Source organism: Esox lucius, chromosome 12 (assembly GCF_011004845.1).
Source record: "Esox lucius isolate fEsoLuc1 chromosome 12, fEsoLuc1.pri, whole genome shotgun sequence".
Taxonomy (NCBI): domain Eukaryota; kingdom Metazoa; phylum Chordata; class Actinopteri; order Esociformes; family Esocidae; genus Esox; species Esox lucius.
The window spans coordinates 9451647-9474264 of record NC_047580.1 but is presented as its reverse complement, the minus strand read 5'-3'; the positions used below and the strand labels follow the sequence as shown (position 1 = coordinate 9474264).

The window sequence follows — 22618 nt, the reverse complement described above, 5'->3', positions numbered from 1 at the left end:
ATGGTTGTGTGAGAGATAGAGAATGAGAGGGAAAGACAGGTGCCCATGAGAGAGGAATAGTTACAGTAAATGAAAGGGACAGGAGAGATAAAGTTGTGCCGTATCTGGGAGAGGGTGAGCGAAGAGTGAAAATAAAGGAGGGAGCGATTTAGGGATGGTGTTTCTGAGAGATGGGTAGTGAGCCAGAGAGAGATAGTGTGCTGTACATGAAATTAGAGATGGTTAGATAGAAAAGAACACTATATCTGGAAAAGAGGAAACAGGAAGTCTAAATCTTAGGACAGAGGGGGAGAGTCACAGTGAGATAAAGAAACCAAATAGAGAGTGAGAGAACGATGATTGACCTGAATCAATACATCCTCCGTTTGTGTTTCTACACACGGGTGCCTAATGCTCTGTGTTTCCACACATGGGCGCCTGATACTCTGTTTCCACACATGGGCGCCTGATACTCTGTTTCCACACATGGGCGCCTGATACTCTGTTTCCACACATGGGCGCCTGATACTCTGTTTCCACACACAGACGTGCCTGATGTTCTGTGTGTTTCTACACACTGGCGTGCCTGATGCTGTGTTTCCACACATGGGTGCCTGATACTCTGTTTCCAAATATGGGGGCCTGATACTCTGTTTCCACACATGGGGGCCTGATACTCTGTTTCCAAATATGGGGGCCTGATACTCTGTTTCCAGACATGGGGGCTTGATACTCTGTTTCCACTCATGGGGGCCTGATACTGTGTTTCCACACAGGGGGGCCTGATACTCTGTTTCCACATGGGAGCCTGACACTCTGTCTTTCCACACACGGGGGCCTGATACTCTGTGTTTCCACACATGGGGCCTGATACTCTGTATGTATGCGTGTCCAGTGCTGCTAAGTGACTACTAATCAAGTGGTAATAAAGTGACCCTGCTCTCTGAAGAGCACAGATAAGTCCCAAATTGGTTTAATGTTATCTGATACTGCTTGCCAGGGATATTGGGGCTTCACTACTGGGAATCATGCTCCTGGAAGAAGTTGTCATTCAGCACAGATCTGAGATCAACTTACCCTTCATCGAGTGAAGACAGGTCATATGTGAATACGTTTGTAGGTGTATTTGACAGCAATGTGAACTAATCCCCATGTACAAAGCCAAAGAAGACAGGAAACACATCAAGTAGGAAATCAGCGCCAGGTTGGGATCCTGAAACATCTCGGGCACCATTTTCCATTCCTTTCCTGTGAAACCCCCCACTGTCTTTTGTATCTAACACATCTGAAAGGTCTCCACGTGAATGTGGGCAGACTGCAGAACAAAGGGGACACTGCTGCTCCAAGGCCCAAGTAGTCCATTAGTGAGATAACACACAACTCTTTCCTCTCCCGGGGACGCACCGGAACAGAGGTCCTAGCCACTTCTGTGTACTGCCCCAGGTAGCTGGTCCATCGTAACTCACTGCTAAATCAGAGCTGTTGGGATCTGACGTGTCTTTGATCTACCGTTAGGGTCAGTTACTGCTGCTGACAACTGGCAGTGATTGAGCTGATAGATGCTTAGAGTGCTAGCAAGCCTTCATTTTGTCACTGGATCAGTGACAGGATAAGGTTAAGGGGCTGTTAACCAGCATTTTGGAATAGGCTTGTGGTGGTGGTAAGGGGTTGGAAAACCTATGTCTAGCTTTAAGTTCCTTGTGGAGCAAAGCCTGATGAGTTCATCAAAAGGAAGAACGTTGTAAATGCAATATGGCATTCTTCTGAGTTAGAATTATTTTCATTAGAGAAGGATAAAATTACTGTGAACTGTTGTATGATAGAATATATACTGTACTTGAGCATACAACACTGTAAGATACTAGCTATGTCTGCAAGTGAACGATTGAGTAGTGGATGCATTCTGTAAAGCTTTTAGGGCTACCTCAGGTCAAAATAGGATTAATCTAGGATTTACTCAACTGGGTGAGCTTTGGACATCAAACAGAATTCAAAAGGAAGTTGAATTGACTATATCCTCATATGAGCTGTGAACTGGATTCTCTTTCTTCTCTAGCTATCACCGTGCATATTCTGACATGGATGCGAGTGGGAGAAAAAGGGCAACGGTGGCAATATAGCAGATAGAAGTGCAAACACAGGTAGAGGGGGAAAAGATACGGCAATCTAAAACAGGGAAGATGAAGGAAAAGAAAAGGAGGGAGAAAATCAGGAGGAAGAGTGTGTGAGGATGTGGTGCAGTGCTGCGACTCACCGTGGAGCAGCACATGAAGACGATGAAGAAGGAGCCAAAGACCCCTCCGATGCCCACCATCCAGGTCATCCGTAGAAACAGGATCACACCAAAGATATTCTGGATGCAGGGCAGGTACACCCCCATCAGTGTGCCCAGTGATGGGGCCTGGAGAACAAACACAATTCACTACTGGTAATTGAACCCCAGGTGTGTGTGTGTATGTGTCCAAGGATATTATATTTTGCCCCATTTTTCTCCCCTTCCAATTTGCGATTATGGCCTTGCCTTGTGCCCACAGCTCTACAGCTGGAGCCATTACGCACCTTATCACACTGCACTCAACCAAGAGTTTTTTTTTACCACACAGGTGTGCCAGAGGTGAATGCATTTTCCGGCCAACAACCATGATTGGGCTCACGATCGCTGAGTTTACCACAAGAATTAGCTGGAGCGTGATGTGACAGGACCTCCACCAGTCTACCCTTCGGCAGTGCTGAAACACTATCGTGTCGCTCTCTGTTACAACGCCGGGCATCATCTGTTTGCCGTGACCAGGAATCTGGCTGCAATTAATTACTTAGACCGTCACGCCACTCATGAGCTTCATCAATGTCTTTAAAGTGTGCTGTTGCATTACAAACTTTTAAGAAGTACAGTAGTGTACCAACATTGTTAGTGGAAACAAAACGTATCCTTCTGTTGCCAAAATTCTGAGTTTGATGAATACAGTCCAGACACACAAGAAACTCATCGCACCTTCTCCACCCCACCACAAAGACCCTGTAATCACATGAAGAGAGAATGACAAGCTCTTTGTTCTGCAAAAACGTGGACATCATGTCCCTCATTAACCTATTTGAATGGCAGTAGAGAGATAACTCTTTATCCTCAGTTTTTCTCATTATTTAGCGATGGCGATACGTTTGTGGTTGTCTATTATGGAAAGCTGTTTTACTTTGGAGGCGATTAAGGTGAAATTAGGGCTGCGTGCATTCCTCTGTGTCTCAGAAAAACAATCCAGATCTGCAATATATAATCGTTTCTTAGTAGAAACAAAGTTTCACACTTGTGTTGGTGCAGGAGGGGGTGGCACTGGTATGTTGGCTGAGGCTACCCAAACCAAATGTCCTCTGTCTATACCAGCTCATTTAGCTAATGACTCGCACAGTTGTCCTGTTGCCAGGGAGAACCAACCTCTCATTAATTTCTTCACGTGGACCTGCCTTGTCTAGCTATGCACGGAGGGGAAAATGTAATTATCCACACAATGTCAGCCAAGAGTAAACTTTTGAAACTCCATCCTTGATTAGATGTGACTTGTAACAATTGAGTTTTACGGGATTGGATCTCCCTCTGGAACAGACCTGTCTGCCATCTTCCAGAGTGTTTAACCTTACATTCCGGCCCTCTGGTAGCAAATACTGTCACCTGAATATCACATTGTGTTAGTGTATGATTTACCATTTCTTTGACTACATTAATTACTTTTAAATGAAACTAATTCCAGGATAAGACATCAGTTCTAATTCCAGTTTTTTTCACATCCAGCAGCAACGTCACTGGGGTCTAATAATAGCCATAGAAACAAGCAATCATGTGTCCTGTTAGCATGTCTCCCTGACACTTCAATTAAGTGCTTTGAAGCTCCTTGTTTAAATTCTGTGGCCTCCAGGGAGGAGATGAGACATGAGCAGGAAATTAAAATCTGGACATAGAGAGAGGGTTGTTCTAGCCCTGAGCATTCAGCAGGGTAGCAAGGAAGGACTGCAAGGCCATTCTTGACAGGCCTTCTGGCTCAGGTTTTGCCCTTGGATGACAGGTCCTTCAGGTGACTTTATTACAATAGGGAGATTGCCACACAATGGAGCAATTACTCAGCATTTAGTGAATGGCTCCATGTTTTCTGTTTCTTTCACTGTAGAACAAAGTTCCTCTATCATGGTTTTAGGGAGTTCACGTTTTAGTCCCAGACTACACAACTGACAACAATAATTCGCAATGAATTACTTGAAATAAATTCTAGGGTGAAACCCAAATGCTACAATGCCAAAAACCTCCCACTGCCGTAGAGAACACAGGACGTGAAATGGCCAAATCAAAGCACATTATGTGAGTTGCAGAGGCAGGGCTTTATTGGGTACAATGGGACTCAATCAGAGGGGCCCACAAGAATGCTTGTCTTATGGTTGAGAAACAAAAAAAATAAGTTTCTTGTTGATTTGCTATAATTAATTTAACTGAATACTTATTTTGGCACTAAAGTGAAAGACATCTGCGTATGTTTTATCATTTCATAGGGCCTTCTTAACTCGACCAATCTGTGACCGTGGGGGCGTAAAATCAGGTCTCAGCGGTTCTTTAGCAAAAGATCAGGGGCCGTGTTCACAAAACATCTTAAAAGTAAAAGTAGCTCCTAATTTGCATATTTAGGATTAACTCTTAAAAATATGGGCGTGTCAGCCCTAACTCTAGGACTCCTGCATTTTTGGTCTGAGAATATTTCACAAAGCATTTCACAAACCAGTCGCTAAATCTGGGAAAATGTAGGGGTAAATCAAGAAGACTCCTAAGTCACTAAGTCACAAACAATCCTAAAAGGGCTGCTGCTGGCAATCCACCTCGTAATCAGGTCAACGTTTTAGAAACATTTAATGATACTGAGCTTTTAACAAGGTATCGCCTTAATCACAAGGGTATTGCAATCATAGTAGAGCTAGTCAGGGATGCAGTCACTTCATCAAACAGAAACAACCTAAAAACATCGAACATCAAGGTTGTGACAACTCTACGCTACTTGGCCACAAGGAAAATGCAGCTATGCAGCACAGACGAACATATATCTCAGTCAGTAGAACATTACATCAAACAATAATTGTCCTCCCCAGACCCCATATCGTGCAACAAATTATTCAGTTTACTCATGATGTTCACCAACTACAAAGAAACAAAGCCGACTTCACGGCCACAGCTTGACCACCAAGTGTAGTTGGTGGTGGGGCACATAATTGCACCATCAAAAGTTAGGAGTAGAAAATGACATCATCCAAAGCAGTGGGGTCAACCCTGCCCTTTCTTTAAGCTTAAGACTAAGAAAAAGTCCCTAGAAAAAGTTGGTCTTAGCAGCTTTGTGAATAGGTTTTAAGAGGGAACTGTTAACTATGAACTTTTAGTGCTGTTTAGGAGTCCTCCTAGAGGTAAGATAAAATATTTTGTGAATACGGCCCCTGAGAATTGGAAGATGGCTAGCTAAAGTAACAAAACATATAAAAGGAAGATAGATATGTCTGCCACTCAGAAGAGGAAAGAAACACACTAAATGATACAACTTACAGTAATGTGATACGTGCCCTTGATAAACATCTTTAGTAACATGGTTGAACAGAAGCAGCATTAGAAGACTGATAGACCCAACGCTACAATGTCAGTAGCATGAGAAGACTGATAGACCCAACTCTACAAAGTCAGCAGCATGAGAAGACTGATAGACCCAACGCTACAATGTCAGTAGCATGAGAAGACTGATAGACCCAACTCTACAAGGTCAGCAGCATGAGAAGACTGATAGACCCAACGCTACAATGTCAGCAGGATGAGAAGACTGATAGACCCAACGCTACAAGGTCAGCAGCATGAGAAGACTGATAGACCCAACGCTACAATGTCAGCAGGATGAAAAGACTGATAGACCTAACTCTACAATGTCAGTAGCATGAGAAGACTGATAGCCCCAACGCTACAATGTCAGCAGGATGAGAAGACTGATAGACCCAACGCTACAATGTCAGCAGCATGAGAAGACTGATAGACCCAATGCTACAATGTCAGCAGCATGAGAAGACTGATTGACCCAACCCTACAATGTCAGCAGCATGAGAAGACTGATTGACCCAACGCTACAATGTCAGTAGCATGAGAAGACTGATAGACCCAATGCTACAATGTCAGCAGCATGAGAAGACTGATTGACCCAACCCTACAATGTCAGCAGCATGAGAAGACTGATTGACCCAACGCTACAATGTCAGTAGCATGAGAAGACTGATAGACCCAACGCTATAAGGTCAGCAGCATGAGAAGACTGATAGACCTAACGCTACAAGGTCAGCAGCATGAGAAGTCTGATAGACCCAATGCTACAAGGTCAGCAGCATGAGAAGACTGATAGATCCAACGCTACAACGTCAGTAGCATGAGAAGACTGATAGACCCAACTCTATAAGGTCAGCAGCATGAGAAGACTGATAGACCTAACGCTACAAGGTCAGCAGCATGAGAAGTCTGATAGACCCAATGCTACAAGGTCAGCAGCATGAGAAGACTGATAGACCCAACTCTACAAGGTCAGCAGCATGAGAAGACTGATAGACCCAACGCTACAATGTCAGCAGGATGAGAAGACTGATAGACCCAACGCTACAAGGTCAGCAGCATGAGAAGACTGATAGACCCAACGCTACAATGTCAGCAGGATGAAAAGACTGATAGACCTAACTCTACAATGTCAGTAGCATGAGAAGACTGATAGCCCCAACGCTACAATGTCAGCAGGATGAGAAGACTGATAGACCCAACGCTACAATGTCAGCAGCATGAGAAGACTGATAGACCCAATGCTACAATGTCAGCAGCATGAGAAGACTGATTGACCCAACCCTACAATGTCAGCAGCATGAGAAGACTGATTGACCCAACGCTACAATGTCAGTAGCATGAGAAGACTGATAGACCCAACGCTATAAGGTCAGCAGCATGAGAAGACTGATAGACCTAACGCTACAAGGTCAGCAGCATGAGAAGTCTGATAGACCCAATGCTACAAGGTCAGCAGCATGAGAAGACTGATAGATCCAACGCTACAACGTCAGTAGCATGAGAAGACTGATAGACCCAACGCTACAAGGTCAGCAGCATGAGAAGACTGATAGACCCAACGCTACAATGTCAGTAGCATGAGAAGACTGATACACCCATCGCTACAAGGTCAGCAGCATGAGAAGACTGATAGACCCAACGCTACAAGGTCAGCAGTAATAGCAGCATTGCAGCTTCATGAGAGAAGGGGGGACAATGAGGAACCAGATACAACAGCAGTGAGGCCTTGTAGGTACAACTTGTTGTAGCAAGCTTCTGATTGTCATGGTAGATGCAACTGCCTCTAATTGTTCTGAGAATTAATATTGATATTATCTGCCTGTATATTTGACATGGGGGGGGGGGCGTTGTGGGTACAAACATGCCTTGCACCCATAGGAGTAGAAGCTAAACCCTGTCCTTGTTGAGCAGAGCAAAGCTGTTGTGATGCTACTCCTCAACCTAAGACATCCCCCCAACCGCTGAAATTCATATCCACCACCCGTTTCGAATGATCTCAGAGGCCTGCTTTGTCCTCTTGAAGGAGACGTCAAAATAAGATGAGGACTTGTTTTCTTTATGACAAGGAGTGGAGTGAAACGATACAATAACCTGGCCAGGGTGCAAGACAGGTCTGGAGAGTGGTTGGTTGTATGGGGGTCAGGCTCCACTGCACACACGCCAGATAACGGGCCTAATGTGGCCCTGCTCAGGCCAGATAAATTACCCGACTGCTGTGTAACGGCTGGAAAGGAAAAGGTCGGCGTGCACGGCGATCAATAAAGTCCCCGTTAAGGTCTAAACATGTCTGACAGCGTCATCAATAATCCCCCCACCATCCATTCTTAATCGGGTCGGAGCTGGCAAGTCGGAAGACGAAGGTTCGGGAGGGACACTCTTTCCCGCCTCGGATTGAGTCAAACCCTGGCGGATGTGTCTGTCCAGGGGACTTCGGCGTAGATTATATGTACCTTGACGGCAGGTTTCTTTTTGGATGGTGCCGCCCCCTCCTCGTTCTCTGCTTCCTCATGCTCTTTGCTGCCCTGCGGCAGGTTGGAGTAGTTGGCCAGACTGCTTAGTATGGAGGACACCATGGGGCTGTTGTCCATCTCCTCCTGCGGGGCAAAGGGACAGGAGGACACATGTTTACCAAAGGACTGAGATTTACTAAGGAACATGGAGGTGATATTTCATTTTACTGTCTGCTGTGCAGCTATCGACAAACCGAGGAACTTTGATTAAGCCAGTATTTCTTTCAAAGAATTCTTCCCACTTGGTGCCAGATGGTATGCGAGTAAGTGCTTGTTTCATCGAAATGAATGGAACAAAGTAACAAGGTAATTCTAATGTAATTATTAGCTGAGCACGCGAGGGAGACCTTGGGTTACAGACCTCAAACAGGGCCATGTTTTTGCCATCATACTGCTGGCTCTTCTCTACGTCGCTGGCACTGCTGCTGTTAATGAAGGGGCTGCTCTCCTTGGGGTTCCCATCACCTGCAGCAAAGACAGCACATCAAGAGTTAACAGAGAAACACACACACACGCGCACGCACACACACAAGTTGATTCAAATAGGAGTAAAACATTACGCATTCCTTTTTCTTCTAATATAAATATTTACAGGCATTGGTCACACTGAAAGAGGGCTTTGTTAACAGACTTTTTAAACCACAGACTGGTTGTTTCAACAAGAGGACTGAAATGGTTGGATTCAGATGAATATTAGTGATGTCTGCAAAAAAAATGACACTAGCCCTGAGATATTATCCATCCTTCAGGATTTAATTATGTTAGCTCACATGGAGCCAGGCATGCAATTTAGATGGCTGTACGCAGGTTCTGCATGGAGAAGATTCGTGTTGGTAATGACAAATGGAACTGATATTCCAAATTGTGTGTCTTTATCATGTTAGCAACTATTTATCATAGAAAACAGAGAAGCTCATAAAAAAGCTAATATTAACGAACCAGGTGTTATTTCCCTGTAGGGAAATATAGAGAATCTTCTAAGCAGCACAAATGAAGGCCAGGAGCCTCTATGATGCTCGAATGCACTCTTACACACACAAATAGAAAAACAGTTCAAACAGAAAGGGTTTGTTTCTCTACAGACTTCTTGCCTTCATTACTTCATGGTTATCCTCTGTGTATCCTGCATTCAGCAATATCCAACTATTACTTTTTGACACACAGAGACACACATCAACAAACCCATTCATCCAATCAATTCTTTTTGGATTGCCTGCCTTGCTCCCTACAGCCGAACCGAGGGGGTCGGATTGAGTCCCCTGCCTGCCACCAACGCTGCGTACAGAGCCTACAGTAATAATAGCATGGAGGGAGTGAAGAAAGGGAGGGAGTGGGGGTGGAGAGGGGCACTCTCCGTCTATTTTCCCCTCTGCTCCAGTCCCAGAGGGGACCCTTCTCAGACGGCAGGAGTGGAATACTAAAGATGAACCGCAGTGCATCAGAGCCAGGCAGCACTCAAGGACCGTTCGTACCAGCCGAGGCTAGAACACGCAGCACAGACCAGCACAGACCGGCCCTGCACAGCTACACCAGCACAGACCAGCACAGACCAGCCATGCACAGCAACACCAGCACACAGTATGCAGTTGGTATGGCAACACCTTAGGGACTTTATGTTGCACATAGGCACAGATCTAGAATCAGCCTTCCCTCCCAGCATGAAGCATACACCAGTTGTTGCTGCATTACATAAGAATAACAACAAATTCACTGATTCAGCTATGTGTAGATTATACAAGATCAAAGTATCGGAAGGCAATCTCTAACAGAGCATGACGTGGAAATGTGTAAAACACGTTTGACCCTATACTGAGTCTGAGTAGCACCTTGCTAGCAAAATCTATGGTTCCCAACCGATTTCACTGGAGCCCCACTTCAATTGCTGGGAAAGATCCTGCTTCATTACATTAACAAAAATAAAAAATAAATGAAAACATTAGCTGACATGGGCTAGCTAGAAGATTTAACAAGTTATAAATAACTCTCTAATGTCTGCAATAAGTGACATGATGAGAGAAAAACTGCTGATGCGCGACCCAATTTGGAAATTGCTCCTTGGACATTCCGTTAATATAAACTTCTAAAGTAGGCTCAAACCTGCAGACCCCTATAACAGTTTGGAAACCACTGAATTAGAAAACATGACAGCTTTTTATGCAGCATATATATATATATATATATATATATATACAAACCTGACGGTCATCTTGAGCTCATTCCTCGTAGACATGCCTACTGTACTGTAGCCCTATATCTAAAATTACATTAGCCATGATTGATTCTTCATTTACTGTTGGCTGGTTGACAGTGTCTATGGGAGATGCCCTGTAGGGAGCAATGAGTCAGACAGAGTGGTTCTTCTCATTATCCATAGGCCAGCTGTTTTAATCAGCAGCCATTGCTTTTGTGCTGAAGTTTATTCTGCTTTATGAGATTCAAGTTTCGACCTATGCAAGTGCATATCTGTCATGTCTTGAATTTGTCCTCATCTGCGTGCTTTATCTCAGGATTTGGAAGACACAATTAGTCCTCATCTACATGTTTTAGCTCAGGATTCATTAGATGGTATTATTCCTCATCTGCATGCTTTCCCCTAGGATTTATGGAATTTATGGAAGGAATTACATATATGTAGCTACATAGCTCTTCTCCCCATTTATAAATGGTCTTTTACTAAGTATATTGTGTAGAGTATAGGTATGCTCTGTCCTCCATTTGATTTGCTCACTAAACATGCTACTGAAATCATTAATAATTCTGTAAATTAAACAGTTGAGAAATTGAGAATGTGAGAGCACTTCTAAAGTGTAGGCATGCACTGTATGGCATTCAAATTGCTCACTCACTGCTGTTACTTTAGTAATTACTTTGTAAATTAAATAGATTGTTGGTTGAGAAATCAAGAAGTGTGGTGTAAGAGAGTCTGCCTGCCTGTGCCGTCTGTGTGTTGTATTGGGGTGGGGGTTTTAGAGCTACATGCAGAACTCTTCGTCCTTTACCTGTCATATCGATTGTACAGGGAAGGACATTGGCATCATTTAGTTGTGAATTGATTATCTCTGGCCCCGTTTACATTTGTTTATAACGTTTGTCCTAATCTAGTCCACATTCTGATTGTCCTTTTCGGAATGGTGTAGATCAGCAGTTTTCCACATGGGGAACAAGGCCCCCAAGGAGAACTCAGAGTTTTCCACATGGGGAACAAGGCCCCCAAGGAGAACTCAGAGTTTTCCACATGGGGAACAAGGCCCCCAAGGAGAACTCAGAGTTTTCAACATGGGGAACAAGGCCCCCAAGGAGAACTCAGAGTTTTCAACATGGGGAACAAGGCCCCCCAGGACAACACAGAGAACTCTCAGGGTGGCCTTGAGATGACAATGAAAAATCATGTTCAAAGTAACAATTTGACATAAGTAATTTACTAAATGTATAATCCAGATAGCACATAACACTTTTACATAATCAAATTATCAATCTCGGATAGACGAGTTGAGCAAATGGACAGCTCAGAAAATGAACCCCTTGAGGATATCATGACATCCTTATCCCAGATCTCTCTACATGTTATTTCCAGAAGCCAGCAGCTGTCCTCTAAGTGAGTGAGAACCTTTATGATTTTTAATGATAAAAGACAATTAATTTATGTTTTGTGTTAAAAATAATTTAATCAAGCATTGATGCCACAGGCAACAAGCTATTTGAATAAACACAATAAAAGAAATGCACTTTTGTCACATTTTAGCAAAAAAAAAAAGACAAAGAAAGATTTCATACATCATTTAAAGGGGTCCTGAAATATTTTCTTGGTGGTAGAGAGGCTTTGGAGGCAAAAATGTTGTGAGTGTAAATAGATAAGATCAGGTCAATATCAGGACAAGACCAGGATTAAGGACACCTTTAAGATGCAGGTTTAACCTCAGCTCAATTGCACCCTGTTAACTTACTTTGTCCCTGAAGCCACATTTTTTCCTCCACTATTATGCTGGTGGGAAGGAGACAGGCACAACACAGATGGAAAGGGTGTGTCTGTATGTGTGTGTGCACATGCATTTGACAAATAATCTCTATATTTCCTTTAATTAAGACCCCAGTGTGAGCGCTACCGATGAAGGTTCCCTCATACAGTGCATCCTCTGAGTCCTTGGTTCCACATACATTTGTGATTAAGGGTAAAGCTCATTAAACATGAAGCTCCATGTTCTTCATACATCTCTCTGCCTCTGGCTCCAGTGTGGCTGTGGGCTACTTCAGTAGCTTGCTGACACTACCTAATTTTCTCTCACATCTGGGTCAATTACTCTCTAAACAAAACACACTCAGACTGAAAAAACAGAACAGTACACCCTTTCATTTTGAGATAATGAAAAACAAACACTTATCTGCTCACAACTGTTATACTGCATCATGGCTATTGTCAGTTTGTTCTCATCTGTGTAATGTCTCTGGTGACGACCCTCACATCAGTATGAGTATAAGCAGGAAAAAACACACAAGGCCCTAGTCCCCATGGTGTATAAAAACACAGTCACTGACACCTGAAGAGCTGAGCCAAACCACTTGTGGGCAAAGAGCCAGGCTATAGAGTAGGAAAACCCCTTTAATTGATCAAATGGGGAATACGTCTTTGACCAGAAAACTGCTGTAAATGATCTATCTCTGTCATAAATGTACACTGGTGGTCTTTGTGGTGATATACTTTAACACCTAAAACTCAGTTAACTAAATAGCATCATTGTCATTCATTAGCCACTGAAGGATTGACTGTAGACCTTTAGAACTAGGATGGGTTTATCATATTGTTACTGTTTGGGTGTCAGCGGTCAAGAGAATAGGGCAAGTAACCAAAAGGACATCGGTTCGAATCTCAGAGCTGTCAAGTAAAATAAACAATGTTGTTTTTCCCTTGAGCAATGCACTTTCCACTTACTGCTCTGGATGAAAATTGCCTTGAAATTATTAAAATGTGAATCACGAATTCTGCTCAGTACCTTAATTTAACCCTCTACCGCATGTTGTGGCAACATACTCTTTGTGTTCATGTCCATGCGACTGTCTCTTTAACAAAACATTATAAAAACTTAGTTTAGCCCATGAGGTGTTTTGGTTAAGTCAGATGACATGCAGTTTTTTTCTGTAGCACTATTTCTGACCACCTGTCAACTCTTGTTGAAGTGGCGGAAGGCTAACTAAAATGTCAGTAACAAACAAGTACCAGCTCATTTCACCAGGCCCAGCGCCAGGACAAACTGACAAAGGAACCAGTTAAAAATGGCGAGGGGGCCCCCCCTTGCCCCCTTGTGGTGCTAGGTATGCGTTTCACCAACTCTAAAAAATGATGTCATATTCCCCACTCAAAAAAGTTTTTCTTAAATTAGTTTTTGGTAAATCGATTGCTAAGGGCAACACTGTGCAGAAGTGGAATGAGATTACTGCAATAGTTTAGCTTGCTAGCATCGGAGCTGAAATCTGTTACGCTGTTCAAATAATAACAATAATACTAGTGATAATAATGTAATACTAGTGATAATATGTATTGGACATACTGTATTTTATCTATCAACACAAACACTGTATTGTTTTGAATACCCTAAAATGTATGGAATAAATAAAAGTTGTTGGAAAGTATGTATAAGGTGTAGTATGTAAGTAAAGTGTTATAGCTTATAATTGAACCAACTGAATCAGCACAAAGAAAATAATTTAGGAAAAATATTAACTATAAGTAAACTTAAACTTATTCTAAGTTATTTTAACTATTGAATGTTGTTACTGTATGGCAACATATCATAAAGTACTTTACAATTACAAAACATTCTAGAACAATTTTTACAGCACAAGTTAAGCCATTCTAAGAGAAGATTCAAATATTAGTTTTCAATAGATCTATCATAATGCATGCGGTATAGGGTTATATCTCTTACTTCCAAAGGCTGCCTTGCTGTTTAACAGTCAAACCAGTGGAAAAGACTGATGTGGTCAGACAGCTGCAAAATCATTTTTCATGTGCAGAAGAGGTGAAGCATTTATTCAGCTTGTTCTTAGACATTATGTAGCTGAATGAATAACCCATAGAGGTTAAGTGAAGCACATCCATATCCATGAGCTACGTTTGGGTTGAGGTGAGGCTGTGCGAAGCATGCATAAATCTGCCCAGACTGAGAGATTACCACAACAATTTGTGCAAAGCATGCATTAATGTGAATCAGTGATTTGTAAAAACACACTTGTAAATCTTGTTTTGTCTCTATACTTTAGTAATTTAGATGAGATGTTAACCCTGAGTGACTTATATATACTTTATTGATTGTGTACATCTGTTGTACTTCTCAATTAGGCATATTAGAAGCTGGGGATTCTAATATGTGACCATGATGATCACCAAAGTCATCATTTAACCAGGGTACTGGGGTTAACACCCCTTATCTTACCACAAGTGCCACACAATCTTTAGTGACCACAGTTTAACCTCCCATACAAATGACAGAACCCGACTCAAGGGAATGTTCAATTCATCATCCTGGGGCGATTTGATGTTTAACCCGAAAGAAAGACCCCCCCTTCTGGCTGTCCAACACCACTTCCAAAAGCATTTGGTCTCTTATCCAGGAACCAACCTTGCTCAGCTTCGGAGGCAAGTGGGATGCAGGTTGATATGCTGCCACCGAGGGCTATAGTCCCATCAATGCAAATTTATTCCAACACTAACATTCTGTACCCTTTTCCCTTCACACGTCTGGCAGTGGAGTTCCTATTCAGGAAATAAGCTAAATAAATAAGCGTCCTTCAGGCCAAGTCAGTGCCCTCAGCAGGGACATTCGGAGACAATGTGCACTTCCTCTTCAGTCTGACACTTCCTCTAACTTCTTCCTGAAATGAGCCGAGAAAGGCCTTGAGCCAAATAACTGACGGTACTGCCAAAATGGTGGTCCCATGACTGCACTGTGACGATGAACATGTAGCATTAGCTACAGGCTGAGTGTAACCGTTTAGACCGTCAATTGCTCTGTTGACTGTCAGTCACCTGTGTTTTCAGTCTGTCAGCAGTGTTTTCAGTCTGTCAGTTGTGTTTTCAGCCCATCAGGTGTGTTTTCAGTCTGTCAGTTGTGTTTTCAGCCCGTCAGGTGTTTTTTCAGTCTGTCAGTTGTGTTTTCAGTCTGTCAGTTGTGTTTTCAGTCAACCTCTACAATACACTAATCTTAAAGTAGGGAGGAAAAGTCAAATAGTGGCCAAATGCTCTCACACAGTGCGGTAATCCTTTGCAACTTGGAACATTACCCTAAAGAGGCATTACCTGTCAAATTGGATTAGCAAACATTTCAGTTTAATGTAGTTTGAGGTTCCAAAGAGGATTATATCATTTAGCAGCATTGTTGAACCAATAGTACAGTCCATCCATTTCTGAACTCAATGCTCCTTGATCTCAATGCTTTACCTGCTTATAAAGTGCTCTCTTCCACATCCGTGTAATGAGAGCTAAATCATCAGAAACATTGTTGTTGTCCGGCTTCTTTGTTAAAAAATAACAACCCTGCCGGAGGCTGTAATCAGTGCTTCAGAACCTTTTGAATCTCCCCATCTACAACAACGGGAGCCTGAGAGTCAAAAGGGAATCATAAAATGGCCTCTTGAATTCTCTGACCTGTGTGACCTGGGCCTTGATTCAGAGGTGGTTTTAGTGATTTTGGGGCCCTAGGCAGAGAATGATTGAGGCCCCAACATCTATTTTTACCTTATTGTCTTTAGCAAAGCCATACTGGCAACATTTTGAACATACCTTCTTTCTTCCTTTAATCTGCCACTTCCAAAGACACTTGCATTGGTGCCCCTTTAAGCAGAGTAAACAAATTATCTGAAGGGTACATACTGCCTTATAAGCTACGATTACAGTGAAGCACAAAGCATTTAGCCATTTTGTTCAAGTTTAAAGTTTCTTAATCATGATAGTGCATTCATATACCTTCCTTTTCTCACTATCCTGCACCTTTCCTTATTTGTCAGCTGGTAGGGCCACAAATACACTCTCAGAGCTTTCTTGGGAGCCAAGATGTCATCATCATCATCATCATCATCTTCTTCCGCTTCATCCGGGGCCGGGTCGCGGGGGCAGCAGTCTAAGCAGGGATGCCCAGACTTCCCTCTCCCCAGACACTTCCTCCAGCTCTTCCGGGGGGACACCGAGGCGTTCCCAGGCCAGCCGGGAGACATAGTCCCTCCAGCGTGTCCTAGGTCTTCCCCGGGGTCTCCTCCCGGTGGGACGGGACCGGAACACCTTCCCTGGAAGGCGTTCCGGAGGCATCCGAAACAGATGCCCAAGCCACCTCAGCTGACCCCTCTCGATGTGGAGGAGCAGCGGCTCTACTCCGAGCTCCTCCCGGGTGACCGAGCTTCTCACCCTATCTCTAAGGGAACGCCCAGCCACCCTGCGGAGAAAGCTCATTTCGGCCGCCTGTATCCGGGATCTTGTCCTTTCGGTCATGACCCAAAGCTCATGACCATAGGTGAGAGTAGGAACGTAGATTGACCGGTAAATTGAGAGCTTCGCCTTGCGGCTCAGCTCTTTCTTCACCACGACAGACCGATACATCGACCGCATTACTGCAGAAGATGTCAACATCGCTAATTTGTGATCAGTAGCACTGTCCCTATCACCATCATAATCAACATTCGTGTCATTATAATCAACATGCGTGATGTTTGAAGAACAACATGATGGAATTGAATCAGTGTCTTCTTAACCTCTGTCTGGTGGCTGTTGGTGATGGTCCAGGTCAGCGCTTTCTTATGTGACTGCCACAGTCTTATTCAGTAAGTAATAGTTGTAGCCGCTAAGCTATTAATGTTTATGACAGTAGTAGCTGCAGTCACAAAGCTACCACTTTCATGGACATTCACAACATTTTTCTCCTTTCTTTATTTTTCTGCCCCACTCACATATAAGCGTTTCATATTTAAAAACAGTTTCTGTCCATTTCTTGTTGTGTAGAAGGCTCAGGCTGACTGAGTAAGCTACCCACCTAACATTTTTTGGGCTGCTTCGGTGAGAAACAATATGGGACAGACCATTTAAGTAAGACAGGGGTTTGGTCTGAAACAAATGATGTATTAGAAGGCATGATTAATTTGATTTGAGCAACACAATCAGATTTTAAGAATTTTTTTTTTTACTAAACACATTATGTATTATTATATTTTAAATTGTATTTCATTTAGAATTTTCACAGTACCCAAAGTCTTCTGGGGCCATAGGTGGCTGCCTACCTTAACTAATGGTACGGACCACCTCTGCCCTGATTGTTTGCTAGGAGACACATTGTATAGCAGGACACCTGACAACCCTTTTGTTTGAGCAGGCCGATGTCTACTCACTTGACTTGTCCGAGGGAATGCTAGACCCTATCCCGCATTTCTGTGCTTTCTTACGAATGTAAGACCCTATGGACAAACCCAGCCTGGATGGTAAGCATGGCAGAGAGCAAGTGACTACACCTGTCCTCAGCTATTGCACGTGCTCCTCGCACATACCAGTTTGACTTACTCAAACATCTTCTGAGGGCAGAAGGAAATGTGATTGGTACAGGTGAATGCCCAATCAAAATAGAGAGGAGGTGGTGCACATGAGCACTTTAAAATTACATCAAGAAGCACGCAATTCTGCTAATGTCTGTGAAATAGCAAGTTATAATGAACATTACTTGATTACGTGCCAAATGTGATGTAATTGAGCTTACATTCAGTGGTGAATTTTTGGTCTATATAACTTGCTCCAGCTTGAAAGGTGAGCACCGCCTCCTCTCCATTTTGATTGGGAGTTCGCCTGAACTAATCACATTTCTTTTCACATTTCTTTCTTCTGAACTAATCACATTTCTTTCTGAAAGATGTTTGAGTAAGTAAAATTGATATGTACAGTACTTGTTCCTCAGCCAGGCGATGCTGGATAGTCAGCGAGGAGAGATTAACACTAGAACCGCCAAATGCCTATGCCAATTGGTGTGTGAGTTTGTAATTAAAATAAAACTGCCATTTTGAAAGCTATACCCTCCTCCTTCCATGACTTTTCCTAAATAGGTGTATATTACATTGTTCCGTTGTCGGAATTATAAACTGACGGACAGAAAACTATTTAGAGACGATTTACCTGTTTTTTTTACCTTGTTTTTCGACATAATCCGCCAACAGCCCACGCCACTTAGCGTTGGTACCAAAATGGTACCCATGGCACTAATCGCCCCTAACTGAATGACATCAATGAATGAATGCGCTACACTCCCAGAAGAATGAAAACGTAATTAGGCTATTATCAAAACTTATAGGCTACTTATCACATGGCTTACTGTTTTTAAATAGGAGATTCAGCTTATTGTGTAGGCTATTTCATCAAATGTAAATCTACAAATGTAAATCTACGTTATTTACGTAGGGAAAGAGAAACTAAATCGCACACACAGCCTATTCATTTCAGACCTTGTCTTTTTCTAATAGCTCCTCTCGGTTTTTCGATAACGTATTCATGTCACCTATAGAACTATCTTATATGCCAATAATCCAGGAGATTAGAAATCAACTCGATAGCCCCACTACAACCCCCGGGAGAGACATGCAAATACGCGCTGTTCACATTTATTTCTTTCATATGATGAGACCTTCAATACAAACACATTCTTGTATTTTTCAAATTAATTAACCATTTAAAACAAACAAATTCCTATAATTTTTTATACTTCTATATAGCATAGGTTGATGATGACCTAGTGGATGAACTGATGCTCTGGCTGGATGGTGATGCTGCGGAGGAGAATGGCCATGCTAATAGGGACGATCCGTATGCTAATGTTAGCCTTCCCATATCACCACAGACCAGTGTTTTGGTCAGTCAACAAGTGAAATAAAAAATGGTGACACTGTTAAGGCACCTGGATCCAGTGTTCTCTCATGTACTCTTAAGCTCCTGTATGCTGGAGCCATCCTGTTATGTGAGCTATGAATATATTAGGGTCTCAGTCAGTGACCTCATTGAAGAAGTAACGATAGCCTTTGAGTAAAGATGCCAGAGTAGTTTTCTTTTCATTAATCCACATGCTTGTATTATTCATTATTGTTCTTGTTTTTAGTTTTGTTGTATAGACCGGTTCCCTTTGAATTTGAGTTGATTCTTTTGCTGACGAGAAAAGAACAGTATATAAAGAAAGCCATTTACCATCCTTGTGGTATACACATTTTATTTTGCCACCTGTCATATGTTTCAGTGTTGGACGTAAGTTATTTTCTATTGCATCTTCTCCTAAGCATTGGTTTCCCCTCTACACTTTCAGTGCTGAACTTTCGGCCCCAGTCGTTCAAGCGCCATGTATCTGAAATGTCTAATCTTTGATAGGATGGCAGAGCCAGGGGGATTAGCCAACACCGAGGTCGGGCAGGCAAACATCCCACTGCCTGGTAGCTGATTTACCCTTTTAACGATATGCTTTCAAACACTGAATACACAGTTCAAAACTGCTGTTCTCTGTCCCTTCCACTCTCCCACTTACCCATCTACAGTATCTCACAGAAGTATCTCACACCTCTCACATTTTTGTAAATATTTGATTATCTATTTTGCGAAGACAACTTCTGGATATGACGCTGAGCATGTGCACTCAAATTCTTTGGTCGACTATGGCGTGGCCTGTCCTGTCTTCTTACAGCATAGGCCATCTTTATGTAGAGCAAAAATTTCTTTTTCCTGGTGCCATGTTGATCTTCCAGTGACAAGAATGAGGGAGTATGAGAGCGATAACACCAAATTTAACACACCTGCTCCCAGTTCACATCTGAGACCTTGTAACACTAACAAGTCAAATGACACCGTGGAGGGAAAATGGCTAATTGGGCCCAATTTGGACAATTTCACTTAGGGGTGTACTCACTTTTGTTGCCAGCAGTTTAGACGTTAATGGCTGTGTGTTGTGTTATTTTGAGGGGACAGCAAATTCACACTGTTATACAAGCTGTACACTCACTACTTTACATTGTAGCAAATTGTCATTTCTTCAGTGTTGTCACATGGCAAGATATAATCAAATATTTAGAAAAATGTGAGGGGTGTACTCACTTTTGTGAGATACTGTATATCTTTCTATCCATCCCCTCCGCAATATAAGGCCCCCAACCCATATTGACGCTGTTGTTTCTCACCTAATAACCTGGCCTGTTGGCATCAATAAATTGACTGTGACGTATACTTGTGGTATATTACCTTGTGACCATCCTCTGTAGAACATCTAGTAAACACTGCTGAAATAGGTCATATTTCTTGGTCAGGTTCAGGGTCTGTCTTAAAGGCGGATTCACTGCACATCGGCATAAGTGGATGGATCCACATCACCTCAGATGAAGAAGACTACCTAGCAACAACACTGGTTTCATGGACAGAAAATGATCAATAATAACCCCACTGGCAGGTGGCTCCATCCATCACCTCCTCTCTTTCATAAAGATTAAATAGGGATAAAGCCAAGCGATCACAAACCAGAGTCGAGCATTAAGTATTATCGTCAACGTAATCCACTGAGCTTTAGCAGCATTCACATACCACAGACTGTGCCTTCATCCTATCTTTCAAATAACTGTAGAACCTTTATCAATGGATCCTGACCTTTGACTTAGTGATGACATCACTCTTACTGGCCCTCTCTACACTTTCTGAGTGAAGTCTCAACAGGGTCCTTGAAAATGATTGTGATATGGATCAAGGGTGGAGTAAGAGTTAAGTTATAGAGGTTTGGGTTATGGGTGAGGGTTAGGGATGATCCAATGAGAACAGTCCCTTTGATTGATTTTAATGGATTCTGAAGCCAGCAGCTTATACTTTTGAAAGTCCGACCAAAAGCGTGAAAGTAGCCCTTTACACATAAAACCCTGCACAGGTTAAACATCTATACATTTGAACACTGATATATGCATGTACAGTATTATGCTATTCTTAAGCAGATTTGAAAGTTGTACAGTGACATGTTATACTTAAACAATAAGCAGGTAGGAACATTGCCAATATACCACAGCTAGAAGCGTTTATACATTTGTTTTCAACCAATCAGTATTCAGGGCTTGAATTGCCCAGCTTGTAACATTTGAGCCTCAGTTGTCCACTTCACTCAATCAAGTCTGTTAAATGTATTTATAAAGCCCTTTTTACATCAGCAGTTGACTCAAAGTGCTTTTACAAACACCCAGCCTGAAACCCCAAGGAGCAAGCAACAACAGTATTGAAGCACAGTGGAAAAACTCCCTTAGAGGGGCTAAAATGTAAGAAGAAACCTAGTGAGGAACCAGGCTTGGAGGGGTGACCAGTCCTCTTTGGGTTGTGCCGGGTGAACATTTTAAGAGTGCAAGTTGTAATAATTAATAAATGCATTTGGGCTGTGTCCAGAGTCTTTAAAACCTAATCCAGGTCAGAAGCATGACCAGCTGGACAAGGTCAGAGACCTTACTGACAGATATTCTGAACAATGCGTGTGACACAAAGTTGACCCCATCCCACACACTAATTGGGACACTTTTGTAAATATTTTGTAGAATGATACAGGTCAATACTGTTAATTCAGTGATTTATTTTGTATTTTGGTGATTTTGAAGATAATAATAAACACAGCATATCCACAAGACCATCGTCATTGTGTATAACATTAACAAGATGAAGATGGCATCTTACCATTTCTTTTCTGTAAAGAATAGGTATGTGAAAAAGATATTCTGCCAAATATGCACCAGAATGCATGCTAAAGTCTAACATAGTATCTTAACAGTAGCTAGCTAAATAATATGTTCTGAAATGGTGCCAAGCTGAACCAGTCATAAAATTGTATTTAAATTACTTTCAAGCTTTGCATGCTTTGGAGAAGTGTGTGATCACCTGGATATACCACTGACACCGCTTATTCAAACGCTTGGCATTTGGTTTGTTTAGTGTAATGTTTGATTTAGATATGTGCCAGGTAAACTGGGCTGTCCATAATCTCCTTTTCAATTCCTACTCGGTTTTCAAGATGATTTAGATCTGAAATCTTTGCTGGGTGCTTTTTGAAGTTTGATTTGGGTGATTGTCCTGCTTGAAACCCAGTTTTCTGACGCTGTTCATCATTGCACACCAAAATTGATTTGTATTCTTCAGATTCCATGATGCCATGGACAAGCCACCCACAAGGTACGACAACCAGCAAAGCAAAACATGAACCTTCTCCCTCTTTGCCTGTGGGAAAGGTGTCATTTTCTTTTAAGGCTTCATTCTTTGTAAACATATAGATGGTTTACTTAACCAAAGACCTCTTGTGTATTCTGGCAAATGGCAGTCAGGCTTTCTTATGTCTCTCTGAGCAGTGATCTTCTACTATACCGTTCCTTTTCATTTGGTTGGCAATGGATGATGCGAGTGGAAATTGTTGTACCTTGTGTCTGAAGGTCAGCTTGTATCTGTGTAGCAGTTCATCAAGGTTATTTCTCCACGATTGCAACAATCCTTGACTGTGATCTTCCATCATGACCA

The 22618-nt window shown here is 42.4% G+C and overlaps 1 protein-coding gene across 4 annotated transcripts in view; it reads right to left on the bottom strand.

The window, feature by feature from the left end:
* The window catches only part of slc12a5b (solute carrier family 12 member 5b), a 90558-nt gene that overhangs the window by 33765 nt on the left and 34175 nt on the right, over positions 1-22618 (bottom strand). For all 4 annotated transcript variants that reach the window (XM_013132423.3, XM_020051957.2, XM_013132420.3 and 1 more), the window contains exons 2-4: positions 8459-8562; positions 8038-8181; positions 2234-2380 (exon numbers count right to left, since the gene is read on the bottom strand). In XM_013132423.3, the coding sequence (XP_012987877.2) occupies positions 2234-2380; positions 8038-8181; positions 8459-8562 (395 nt within the window). The remainder of the gene's footprint in view (positions 1-2233; positions 2381-8037; positions 8182-8458; positions 8563-22618) is intronic.